This window comes from Kryptolebias marmoratus, linkage group LG3, assembly GCF_001649575.2.
Source record: "Kryptolebias marmoratus isolate JLee-2015 linkage group LG3, ASM164957v2, whole genome shotgun sequence".
NCBI lineage: Eukaryota > Metazoa > Chordata > Actinopteri > Cyprinodontiformes > Rivulidae > Kryptolebias > Kryptolebias marmoratus.
In genome coordinates this window covers 818,006-831,993 of record NC_051432.1, presented here as the reverse complement: position 1 = coordinate 831,993, position 13,988 = coordinate 818,006, and the positions used below count along the sequence as shown (strand labels likewise).

At 37.8% G+C, this 13,988-nt stretch overlaps 1 protein-coding gene across 3 annotated transcripts in view; it reads left to right on the top strand.

The window, feature by feature from the left end:
- The first annotated feature begins 1,849 nt into the window (after positions 1-1,849).
- LOC108247444 (MORN repeat-containing protein 4) overlaps positions 1,850-13,988 on the top strand; it is a 40,934-nt gene continuing 28,795 nt past the window's right edge. For 2 of the 3 annotated variants that reach the window (XM_017435574.3, XM_025010439.2), the window contains exons 1-2: positions 1,850-1,984; positions 4,057-4,131. In XM_017435574.3, coding sequence (XP_017291063.1) covers positions 4,065-4,131 — 67 coding nt within the window. In that variant the 5' untranslated portion in view covers positions 1,850-1,984; positions 4,057-4,064. The remainder of the gene's footprint in view (positions 1,985-4,056; positions 4,132-13,988) is intronic. The other variant, XM_025010440.2, reaches the window with a different exon arrangement.

The following is a 13,988-nucleotide window of genomic DNA, read 5'->3' as shown; positions in this document are numbered from 1 at the left end:
CTGATCTAATATAGAAAACATTTAAGTCTAAATGTAAATTGCTTTAAAATAGCTTACAAAAGCTTCTTTTCACATGAATTCTTCCTTGAAAAAGATAGGGATAAACATAGACAACATAAAACAATTTGAGTATCTATTTTCAAATTTCTCATCACACACCAAAGCATTCTGTTGAGAAAACCAGCGTCGAGTGAAATAATTTTTCTATCAAAACTGTAATAACCAGGAGCACGAGGAGGACATTTACAGCACAGTCAGACCCTTTATGATGGGATTTTGCATGATTGCTTTGTTAAACATGAATTCACTTGTTACCTCATATAAATTTTGTTCTCTGCTTTTAGTTTATAGAGAGACTGATACTGTCGTAATTAATAACAGCGTGAGATTATCAGGGAGAATACTGAAAATAATAGACAATTAGGCTCATCTTCATGTAGGCAACCAGCAGTTCTGGAGCCACATGTGGCTTTTTGATTTGTCTGCAGCGGTTCTTTGTAGCTTTGACAAAAATAACAGGGAAATAAATAATATTTTTATTTCTAACCATGACAAGACAGGATAGTTTTAGCAAGTTTTCTTACCAGTTTTATGCAATATTTGAATAAAATGTATAGGACAGAATGATACCAATAATACAAAGAGTAAAATATATCTATCAGTTTCCAGTTTGTTAGCCTGTTAGCCACTTCATAAATCCAGCTTCCAGCCACACAGTGCTGTTTTTCTCAGAAATCCATATTTAACATATTTGAGGCAAGTTGCTGAGGGGAAAAAAAACAGAAGTCAGTGCAGTGTTGCGCAAAATTCACTGATTAATATATAATGAGCCATTGAAAAACATTGATATATCAAAAATATGGCAACTTATTCTGATAGCACTGAGATTAAAAGCCAAGGGTTTCATTTGTTAAAAAATAAGAAAGCATCTGAAGGAAATTCAGTTAGTCTTAAATATTCAACAAATCAGCCAAATTTTTATGTTCGTTATGATGCTTTCATATTTCAGAATGAGCTGTACTTATATTATTTATTTTCCATAAAAACTGACATAGGTGTTTAAATTTGATAAAATACAAGATTTTATTTCTTCCTAACTAGAGTTTGGTCCTTTCTATTGCCCTAACATGTAAAAGTACCAATCAAATGTCAACAGTTTATTATAGTGCTTTATTTCAAAATGTAACAAACTAGATTTTTATAAGTTGTAGCTTAGTCTATTTAACTTTATGAGTGGTGTTGTCTTTATCTTAGAGCTTCAAGTAGGTTTTGCAGCTCTAAACAGATTTTATTTAGTGGAGCAGAAATGACTCCTTTAACAGTAATGGTTGCATACTCCTGGCCTTGTATAGGGGTATTTAAGGGTTTCGCTCCTAGAGTAGTGAAACTAGGGCAATCCCGATTTTGCCCAATTTGGGTCATCTTGATTTTGATTGAGTTAAAGCCTTACTAGTTCTGAATTCATATCCCATCATCTAACTGACTCTCATCACCTCAATACAGCTGTTTTAGCTCATTTGGTGAACCATAAATCAAGTTCCATAAAAACTCACGAAAACGCGGATCTAATCACCAAATTGAAACATGAAACGACACAGTTTCAATAAAAGGACTCTCGCTGTCGTTTTATAATCCAACAGAGGCGGTGGGCAGCACATACAGTAAAAAGGCAAGGGCAAAAGCTTTCACACTGAAGCACTCTGGCTAATTAAGTCATTGAACTCCGTGCCCTTGACAAAGATGGCTCCCACGGAGGGCTGGACAGTCAGTGAAATTAGCCAATAGCAAGACATCTTGAATCGAGGTGGCGGAATAACAGCTAACCACATCACTGCATTTTGGAGCTACCCTGAAGTAACTAGCGAGAAACAAAATAGCTAAGAAAAAAACCTAAATAGTCGCTGAGAGAAGCAGAAATCCTTCAACCCAGTGTTGTTTTCAGCGATGTAAAGAAAAAGGGTCTGCGTTACTCTTTAATAAGAAGGTAAACTCTTATTATTATTCCTGTGAGGCTGTTTTCTGTGCGCGCGTGAGTGTGTTTTGGAAGCTGACAGCGTCATGCCGGCAGGATGAAAGGGATTAGGGCGCCGTTACTGTGGCAACATTAGATGGAGGGATACACACTCCTCCTCCAGTACAGTCTGACTCTGCCTGATGGCATTTCAGCAGCTCTTCAGCCTAATAAACGGGCTGTGGACGTTTTCTGTCTGAGCTGCTTTAATGTGTTTGATGCTTCTGCGGGGAGCTGTTTTCTGCAGCTTCATTTTTAAATTACCAAATATCAAACCCACAGACTGCAGAGAGCCACAGTTAACAAGCTGTTGAATAATATTTGAGTTAGGCTGAAATTATTTACTTACTCAAGTAACAAATAAGACTTTTTTCAGCCTTGAATAAATATAAAACCGCTGTTAGCCTTAGACTGAACAAAAAACAATAGTTTACATAGCAAACTTGCTTAACCAATACCAGAAAATTATGATAAAAAATATGTGAGAAGTAGAGATTTAACGTTATGTGTTCCACTTTGATATGATGATTTTAGGATTTCAGAATAACTATGTTTCAATTACTTTATTACATTCAAATATACAAGAGTCTGTGATTTGTTCTATACTTTTTCCAGGCACTGAGATGCTGACAGACAAACTTAAATACAACAAATAACAAAAAGCACAAGTGGTAGAGCTGCTCAGTTATAATTGTTCTTTTCCTGAACTCCTAAATATGTAAAAATGTCTGAAACAACAAGTCATATAATTTTACCAATGAAACCAGCTGTGTTGTTGTTTGTGAATTCCTGTTGTCAGCACTGTAAACATGTCAATTCAAGTTCAATTTATTTATGAGCACATTTAAATACTGAATGTGTTGACTAAAAAGCTGTAAGAGTTATACAAGTAAAACAGAATTTGAAAAAACATATAAAGTATAAAGCCTAGTATTCTTTCACATAATGCATTCCACCCACCATGTTTCATGACAAAGTTTTAAACAAAAATCATCTTATACTGAGAAAAGATGGACTTATAGCCGTTTTGGTCAAAACTTTAAAAACAATTTTATACATGACCTAAGGTGGTATTGTGAGATCTGTTAGTGCTTGGACTATTTGTTGTAAATGATTCTCAGCTACAACCCCAACAAACCTGATCTCAGTATTTGTAAATTTGACTGATTTATAGCCATTTTTGTGTTGGCCAAGATTGATTAGTTGTGGTGGCCATCCTAATTTTGGGTCGACTCCAAAAGTTAATCAGTCGTAAAAGTACAACCAGTAATTGCTTTCTGAGACTTTCATTAAACTCCGTCCAGTGGTTCACAAGATATTTTGCTAACAGACAGACAGGGTCAACTCCAACAGTTGTTGGCTAAGTTTTAAATGAAGATCATTTGCAATATGTAGGATTAGAACTGTGTGTAGAGGGTGACTGTCAGCTACTACCACCTCAAAGTAGCTCAATATTTGTAAACCTGACTGACTTGTAGCTATTTTTGTTTCTTAATGCCAAGTGGCTGTGGTGGCCATCTTGATTTGAGTTTCTTTCAAAATTCATTAAATTGTAGACCTACATTCAGTGATTATCTTCCGAAAAGTTTCATTAAAATCCATTAATTTCTTCATGAGATATTTTGCAAACAAACATGCAGAATTGTCTCCAAATTTTAATCATAAATTTAAGGGAATCTGTTGACACTCAGAATATGTGTGGTGGATCAAATACAAAAAGACATTGGAGTGTAAAATTCCAGCATTCATTTTAATTGATTGCTTGATTGCTGGATAGTGGAGCCTGAATTTGAACAGATGCTACACTGACCCATGTTCACTGTATCTGCCGTAGCCGGCTTCTGTAGTTCCTGCTCAGCTCCAGGCTGTATGATCTGAGGCTGCCTGCTCCAAAGGCACTCAGCCGTATCTAAGAACTAACAATAACCCTCAGTGTGCTGACAGAACGTGCAGCTCCGTTCCTGTGCGCGTGTCAAAATGTCAAAGCTTGAAGTGAAAAGCTCCCGTTCCTGATGATGTTTATTGTGTGTTGACATGAATGCCAGCAGGACCCATGACCCTGACTCGAGGATCCTTCACCTACTCCAGCAGAGAGGAGTACCACGGGGAGTGGAAAGAAGGCAAGACTCACCTGCTCCATCTGCCTCCCATCCTCCATCACTGGCTGCATTTGCATGAATAGCACAGACATTATTATGTGATTAGACAGTAACACACAAGGCAGGGGCCAAGCTCATGGAAATACCGCATAATGAGAGAAAATGCTCTTAAATTTAATAAGGGTAATCTGCAGGAGCATACACGGAGCACTCAGAACCTGTCAACATCATTTTGGACATTAAACAAATTTGTGACATTTCTTGATCCACAGTTATGTTTAGTCTCCTCCTTACTCACTTTTCACGGTTTATGCTCTTTTATAGAGAAAGCAAAATAGAGGTAGCCTGAACCAATCCTATTATCAACAGTTATTAACATGAACAACAACACAAAAACAGTTCACTTTCAACAAAAATTGCAGCAGATGTAATTTTTCTAATTTCTAATTTCTCGACACCAATTCTGTTTACTTTTTTATTTTCATTACAGACAGTATGGAACTAACATATTTCTTGTAGTGCCTCATCTACTTCATTTTCATTTACATTCAGGCTTACAACACATTCTAAAAACACTGACTTTTGTGCCAGAGGTTTAGACTGAGTGACAGCTAAAGCCATTTTTTTGTCAAACTTGAAAAATAACCTTATTGAACAGGTCCATTATTGCAAGATCTCACAAGATGTGTTAGCGCTGGAGTTTGAGTAGTGAATGAGTCCACATTAACTTGAACTCTGAAAGTATCTGAAAAATTGAAGTTATAGCCATTTTTATTTTGGCTAAGGTCGATTAGCTGTGAACTGGGTTGATTCCAAATTTTAATCAGTTGCAGATGTACATCCAATAATTTATTTCTGAAAATTTCAATAAAATCCATCTGGTGGTTCATGAGATATTTTGGTAACAGTCATTCAAACACACACACAATGCAGACAAACAGGCAAACAGTGCTGACTCCAACAGTTAATGTCAAAGTCTTAAGCAAAGATCTTGTGCAATAAGTAATGCTTGATCTATCTTAGCTCAATATTTGTAAAACTGATTGTTATAGCCATTTCTGTGTTTGCTAAGGTTGCTTAGCTGAGGCAGTCATCTTGAATCAGGTTGATTCCAAAAATTAATCAGTTGTAGTTGTATATCTAGTTATTACTATCTGAACATTTCATTAATATCCGTCCTGTGGTTTTTGAGTTATTTTGGAAACAGACAGTCAAACACACACACAGTGCACACTAACACAGGTAAAAACATTGTTTCTTTTTGGTGAGCAATAACAGTAAATAAAGTGTCTTCTGAATGTCCAGTTTTGGCTTGCACTATTGTCCTATAAGCAATAAAATTTCTCCCAGTTAATCAAATGCATTATTGATCTTATACATACAGAGAAATATGTTCATAAATCCTTCTGATCTTTCGAGTACAATAATTTTCAGTCAGGTCAGTGATTTGGTCACACATGTTAAGAAAGTAGTGTTAAAATCCTCTGCCCATTTTTACTCTTGAAACTCTTTGTGGATGCTGTTTTTACACCAAATCATCACTTATTACCTGCTCAAACTGCTTGTTTGGATTCAACTTCTCTTTTTTTTTACCTCATTACAAACCCTAAAACTTCCACATGTTGTTGGGCTGAAATGAAGACAAAACATGAAATATCAAGGGTTCATACTGTCTACAAAGGAAAAAAAACTTAAATAAATGGAATAACCACAGTTTTCTTTACTAAATTATTTGAAAGTGACGGCACAATGTCACAGTGGCAACTTCCTTGTGGAAGTAAGCAGCAAAAAGGGTATGAAAGGAAGTATTTGTATAAAGACAGAGGTCATTAACAGATAACTGTCCGGGATAGTTCTTCTCTTCAGTATGGACCACTTTCTTTTAGTATTGAAGTGTTCGATACCCTAATTTCTAACATCAACACACCACTGTGCAAATGTTTTAGACTGTTTAGATATCAGTATGCTTATTCATAATTTTACATTACCGAGGCATCTGATGAGCCCAAACACAGCTGTAAATTCCTCGGCAACAAGAATAATGAGACATTCTGTAAGTTGCTTCCTCCACTTTGAATTTTACCTGATGAGCCTTGTTCTGTCCAGCCTTTACTGCATTTAGTCGGTTCCATCACGTTCACAAACATAATTTATTCATTCAACCTGCTCTCTGTTTTCTGTCACGTTAGACATTACAACTCACCTTCCCCCGAGCCCCCTGTGCACAAGAAAAATGTTATACTCTTTTCATACTGTGCCCATTCAGGGGCTAGTAATTCCTTTGATTGTATCTGCGAACTCAGTTTCAGTGCATTTCTTTCATTTCATGAAAATTCAAACAAACAACAAAAAGTACACTTCTAAAATGCAGATAGGTTCATAAATTAATTAATATACTAGTAAATGTTCCCTAATATACAGTTTTATAAAGACATACATTAATTAGATCAGAAAATATTACATACAATTGTATCTATGATTTAGGTTTTCTCTGTGTAGGCATTTATTACATATATTTTTTCCTATTTTCACATTCTGCCTTTTACATTTCTTCATGCATTTCTGCTTGTTGAATGGGGGTTGACTTTGTGTGCCATGCTCCTTCATTTATATAGGTTATTTGAGAAATTCAAAAATAATAATTGAACAGTACAGAAAAAGGACTGTCAATAGTCTGAGGACTGACCTGATATTGCAAGGGTCAATAAAAATATAAGAAACTGTGCCTTCAGATGTTGATTTATATCTAACTTTCTACATGATTTCTATATGGGTTTTTTTTATACGTTTTGGTACCTTTTATTCCAAATCAGTCTGTTTATTTTTTCGTTTCTTGGATTCCTGTTCAGTTTCAATATGAAATTGGCAACTCTTTGAGTTTTTTTTTTTTTTTAAACATTTTGAAAAAAAAAAACTCTTTGGTCAGTATTGGGGTCACTGAGTACATGCATCACATTTACAGGTTTATGGTTTTCAGTTATACGTCTGTCAACATTACTGCTTTGTAGAAAATGAAAGCAGCCCAATGGTCACGGGAAAAGTCTGTAAACAATTTATTTGTAATTTGGTAGCAACAGGTCTTCATTCAGTTTGATCAGATACAAAATCTTTAAACGTATCTCTAAGTCAAGCACCAAACACTGGAGGAGGCCATGAGACCATGAAGAGACAGAAGGGTGGTGGAGCTCATCTCAAAAGTTGAGAACATAAATTGTTTCCGTCCTCTGGACTATTTTAAACCAAAGTAATCCCTCCCATCTACATACTACTAATGTAACACATTCCTGTACAAAAAAGTTCACCACCATCTTGAAGGTGTTTCATTAATGTGACAGCTGTTGGCTTTAGTTCAGACTTTTGGAGTTCTGATGTTTGGTTCGAGTCATGACTCAGCATCGCTGGATACTGGCTTGTTTTAATTGCCATGTGATGAAAAGCATCTTGCGTTGTATCCTCAGCAGTTTTATGGACATCAGCAGAGTATGTAAAACAGGTAACCAAGTAGATGCTTCACAGGACAATGTAGTTGTTTATGATGATTCTGTACAATCACAATTATTTGTTAATTGTGATGGACCTGTACATTTGTACCTTGTAAAACCTCTGACTGATACTTTACAGATGTGGATAAATTTGTTTGTACTACATTTGATGCAAAGCCCCATCCTGAGCAGCATGTTGGTGACAATGGAAAGGAATAACTCCTTTTTTACAGGAAGAAACCACCAGCAGAACCAGAACCAGGATGAGCTACTGTCTGCCTCAACTGGGTGGGGTTTGAGAGGACAGGAAAGAAACACAAAGAAACACAAAAGGACTGGTCCATGTGTACTTTCTGTAGGAACAAACAAACAAACAAACAAGACACATGTTAATGACAGCAATAATTGCATTTATAAACAGGAAGAATCGAGTGAATCAATGCAGCAGCAGAGTGAGAAAATGTGATCAGTTTGTCCTCCAGCAGTCTAAACCTTTAACAGCATATCTAAGGGATAGCTCAGAAAACCAAAGCAATACCTAACTATAGGATTTATCAAAAAGGAAAGTCTTAAGCCTGGTCTTAAAAGTAGACAGAGTGTCAGCCTCACAGACAGAAACTGGAAGTTGGTTCCACAAGAGAGGAGCCTGAGAACTGAAAGCTCTGCCTCCTTTTCTACTATTAGAAACTCTAGGAACCACAAGTAAACCTACAGTTTGAGAACAAAGTGCTCTGTTAGGAAAATATGAAACAATGAGATCATTAACATAAGAGAGAGCAAAATAAAAGGCTGACAAAGATACAAAGAGATGCCACTATAGTTTGACACATTTATTTATTTTTAATCTCATTGTAATTATGAGATTAGTGTATGTGTGTTTTGAGGTGAGGTTGTGAGTATGAGAACAATGTTGCACCTCTATTGTCATTGTGCTGATGTTTTGTGCACTGTAAGCCTTTAAACACATTACTTTGCTCTTTCAGCTGGATTTCCTGTGGGTAGCAGTTTTTGTCCCTCTGGCACCTTAAACATCCCCCAACGCAACCACCACCACTGCAACCTCTTCATTTTTATTATACAGAACTGCCGTTGGTCTGAACCCTCACTCGAGGATATCTATTATGATAAATGGATAATAGAGGATGTCAGTAAACATGACAAAATATAGTTAACTGTCAGCTTTTATTTCTTGTTTGACTGGAGAGTCAAGAGAGTGCTGGGTGTTCTTTGAGTGAGTTGCAACAAGTAAAGCTGTTTTTAAATAAACCTGTACTCACACACAAACAGATTGTGTTTAACAGCAACCAGCAGCAACAGCCAGGAGAAAAAAAAGGAAAGGTGACAAACTAAAGACAGTAACCAATCTACATAGACATGTACACAGAGACCATCTGGTGCCAGGGAGCCTTAAGAGACAGCATATTGCACTACCTGCATCAGTATTTGCACTTTGACAAAAACACTTAGATGACCTTTTTAAAATAAGGTTAAACAAAGAACAAAAGTTTGGCACCGAAGCAGCCAAGATGCTGCAAGTGGAAACATATGTTCTCTGCACAATTAGTAAAAAACTGTTAGGCTGGTTTGGCTGAGATGCACAGCTATTCTTTGTTATACTTGTTTTTATGTCACAGCAACAGCAGTATTGAGAGAACTTTTTAAGCTCACTGGGTCCTTAGATAGAGCCACCTCTCCGCTGCCTGTTTGGAACTGGCAGGATTTCTTCTTGACGCATTTTACTTCTTATTTATTTGAGTTCACTTTAAAATAAATTCAAAACATATACATGCACATATATTCAACACAGAAATACAGAAACAGAGCAGCTGTTGTGGGTCTTTTGATCAGAAGCCAGGGTTTTCATTAGCAGGCAGACTACCCAGGGTTTTTAGAAAGCAGTTTGCTCTGACAGTCTAAAGAAATTCTCCTGCCTGTCAGTTTAAATAAGATATGTTTAGAACTAAATAAACAGAAAGGTAAACCTAAAATATGAATAAGCCAACAACTTTTCTAAAGTCTCTTTATTAAGGACATCACAAAAATATTGATAGAGGAAGATATACATATTTTTATGACAGAAAATTGGTGTGTGGTGCCAAATATCAATATTTTGGATAATAAATTTAGAAGCTCTACACAGTTTTCTCTGGCTCCGGCGTTGCTCCTTTTTGTGGCGCCTTGTGGGGATGCTAAATGAGTGAAGTTTGTCTGAAAATCACCAGAAATATTGACTGTAACAGGATAGAGACAGTAAAACAAAAGTTTCTGCTATGACAGTGATCATCAACTGCTGAGCACTGGGCCTTTTTTGCCTGCAAGCTCATTCCATTTGGTCTGAGAAATATTAAATTGTTAATAAGACACAACATAATCTGACATAGTAATCATTTTGCTCTGTCACTTGGATGGAGTAGCAAGAAAATCTGCTGTTGGTGGTACTGGGGTGCTTCAACTGTGTAGTCCAGTGGGAGGCTTTAAAAAGTTTTGAAAAGCTTAGTCAGCTGCTCTCACATGTAAACATCTCTGTTGTTATTGATACTCCTGATACTAAGTAATGTTTAAAAATAAATAAATAAAAATCCAAGATACGAAGATAATGTCATGATTGTGGGTTTTGAAGTTATTTTGTTTTTTCTGTTGATACTTTATTTATATTTTGCAGTTTTTCTGTTTGGAGTTAGTTCATTTTGTCATTGTGTCTCAGCCTGTTTCCCTAAGCCTCTCTTTATTTAGTGTCACCCAGCTTCTATCAGTTAATTAGCTCATCTGCCTCTACTCACTATTCACCCACCATAATCTACTTAAGCATCCTGGTTTAATTTAGTCTTTGTCATATCCCTATCGTACACATGCTCTGTTTCTGTTCCTCAGATTAATATTTTTCTTACAATAAAAGACTTCTGGGTTAATCTTGCAGATAAATGCAATACGGTCTAAACTAATGCTAGAAATCGTTAGCGTGAAAACTTGACATTTATAAAATATGGTTGTGAGAAATGTTATTTTATAACCAAAGAGCCATATATTTACATATGTTGAATTCCACTATTTCTCAGACATGTTCATTAGCATGCTGTGTTAAATATCAGAAACAACTCTAAAACTGTACAGAGTAAGGCCACCTTCTCATGGATGATGACCCCACTGGAACATAAAAAACATGTATGGTATTTGCTTGGTTTTGGTGGGGTCATCAAGTGTAGTGTGATAGGTCATGGGGGGATGTGAGCATGCACAAAACCTCTATAGCAAGGTTGTGGTGGCTTATCAGAGTGGTAGCAGTGTGTCATGTCCTGAATGGAGCTTGTTGGCAGGAGTGGAAGTGTATCCATGATGTGAGGCCTATACACACCACCGTGACTTGGTCAGTTGAGAATGTGAAGCAGGACTGGCCCTCTGGCCTCATGCCCAGGTTACAACGATGATCTTGACAAGGTCGTGGAAACAACATAGCGTACACATGATACCACAGACATGATATAGTGGATGTAGGATGTGCTAGTTGTCAAGGAATGTGCATTTGAGATCGACCCAAAATCCAGCAATAGAACCAGGGCTTTTGCTGCAAAATAAGTGTATGAAATAAAAGGCCAAAGAAGTAATGCAAGCTTTAAAATGTTAATAAAAAAGAGCTGTGTGTATCCACTAGATCAACAATAAATAGAAATAGAGTTGTTGGTTTAGAACTGATAACGTAGCGAGCTGTGCTCTGGCTTTTGTGGACGCAACTAATCGAATAACAAAACATGCTCGGTGGTCTGTGTGCTTTTAAGAACGCAAAGAGTAAAAAAGTGTGAAGTTAATCAAGCATAAATATTCAATAGTTTCTTATTAGTTTTAATGAAGAATCAATAGCATGATCTTCTAGTACGTAGCTCTATCCTGATGTAGTCCACAAGAGTTGTGTCCAGAGCATGTTGAGGGTTCAAAAGACCATCTTGTGGATGCAATAAAAACATCTGGGAATTTTTTTTTGGCAACTACTAAGAGCAAAAGAGCATTATGATAGCCATCTCACCAAAGCTTCACTCACAATCCACCACAAGTACTCTTACAAGCAGTTTTCAGTAAAACATTGGCTAAACCGTTCTTGAGACTTGTATGTCACTTGCATGTATTTAGTGCCATAGGAAAGTGCTGACCGGCCGTCGAGCTCCTTGCTCCTGCACATGCAAATTTTATGAGTCTTGTGAAAAATCAAGAACTCATACAATGCATATGATATGAACCTGTACTTCTCAAATATGGCTTAACCAAGTCAGGTGGTTAGTAGTGGCTTTGCAATGACAGCACAATCATTGTATAATTCACATGCCTCAAAAGCACTATACAGTTACTCCACACTTGATATTTGTGTAGCGCACAAGTGAGAAGTATATAAGACTTTCTACTCCTACGAGGCAAAACTCATGGTGTATGTATGCACACACACACACACACACACACACACACACATATAAAAAAAAAAATTTCCCTTCTCACCCTCCGCGGGTGGTCTTTGTTTCATCCTCTGAGCTCGGGTCCTCTACCAGAGGCCTGGGAGCTTGAGGGTTCTGCGCAGTATCTTGGCTGTGCCTAGAACTGCACATTTCTGGACTGAGATGTCTGATGTTGTTCCTGGGATCTGTTGTAGCCACTGCTCCAGTTTGGGGTGACTGCCCCTAGGGCCCCGATGACCACAGGCACCACTGTGGTCTTTACCTTCCAGGCCTTTTCCAGTTCCTCTCTGAGGCCCTGGTATTTCTCCAGTTTCTCGTGCTCCTTTTTCCTGATGTTGCAATCACTCGGTATTGCTACATCCACCACAACTGCTTTCCTCTGTTGTTTATCCACCACCACAATGTCCGGTTGGTTCGCCATTACCATTTTGTCTGTCTGGATATGGAAGTCCCACAGGATCTTAGCTCGGTCATTCTCCACTACCTTTATATATATATATATATATTTATATATATATATATATAAATAAAATTCCATTCTTGCCCTCTTTGTTCCACATGGGCCGTTCCACTTTCACTTCAAGCTCGGGTCTGGGAGCTTGATGGTTCTACGCAGTATATTAGCTGTTCCTAGGACTGCGCTCTTCTGAACAGAGATCTCTGAGGTTGTTTCTGGGATCTGTTGGAGCCACTCTTCCATAGTACCGAGTGCTCCGATGACTACTGGTACCACTGAGGTCTTGACTTTCCACAACTTCTGTATTTCCTCTTTCAGTCCTTGGTATTTCTCAAACTTTTCATGCTCCTTCTTCCTGATGTTACAGTTATTTAGGACTGCTACATCTATCACCACTGCTTTATTCTGTATCTTACTGTCACCACAATGTCTGGTTGGTTAGTCAACACCTGTTTGTCAGTCTGGATCTGGAAGTCCCACAGTATCTTAGCCCTGCCATTCTCCACGACCTTAGGTGGAGTCTCCCACTTTGATTGTGGGACTTCCAGTCCATACTCTGTGCAGATGTTTCTGTACACTATTCCAGCCATTTGGTTTTGGTGTTCCATGTATGCTTTGCCTACCTGCATCTTACATCCTGCTATTATGTGCTGGACTGTCTCAGGGTTATCTTTACACAGCCTGCATCTTGGGTCCTGTCTGGTATGATAGACCCCAGTCTCTATTGCTCTTGTGGTGAGGGCCTGCCCTTGTGCTGCCATGATTAGTGCCTCTGTGCTGTCCTTCAGCCCTTTCTAGCCACTGGTAGGACTTGTTGATATCAGCCACTTCCTCAATCTGCCGGTGGTACATGCTGTGCAGGGGCTTGTCCTTCCATGATGGTTCCTCTTTCTCCTCTTCCACATTGGGTTTCTGCTGTCTGAGACATTCACTTAACAGATCATCATTGGGGACTTTCTTCTTGATGTACTCCAGGATCTTGGTTGTTTCATCCTGCATAGTGGCTGATGCTCACTAGTCTTCTGCCTCCCTCTTTTCCCTTAATATACAGTCTCAGGGTGCTGGACTTAGGGTGAAACCCTCTGTGCATTGTGAGGAGCTTTCATCTCTTGATGTCAATGGTTTCTATCTTCTCCTTTGGCCAGGTTATTATACCAGCAGGGTATCTAATGACTGGCACCGTATATGTGTTGATGGCTTGGACTTTGTTCTTACCATTCAACTGGCTCTTCAGGACCTGCCTTACTCTCTGTAGGTACTTGGTTGTGGCTGACTTCCTTGTGGCCTTATGCTGGTTGCCATTTGTCTGCGAAATTCCAAGGTACTTGTAGCTGTCCTGGACATCTGCAATTTTGCCTTCATGTAGTTCAACCCCTTCAGTTGGGATCACCTTGCATCTCTTGGAGACCATTTGGCTGCACTTATCAAGTCCAAAGTAAATATATATATATATATATATATATATATATATATATATATATATATATATATATATATATA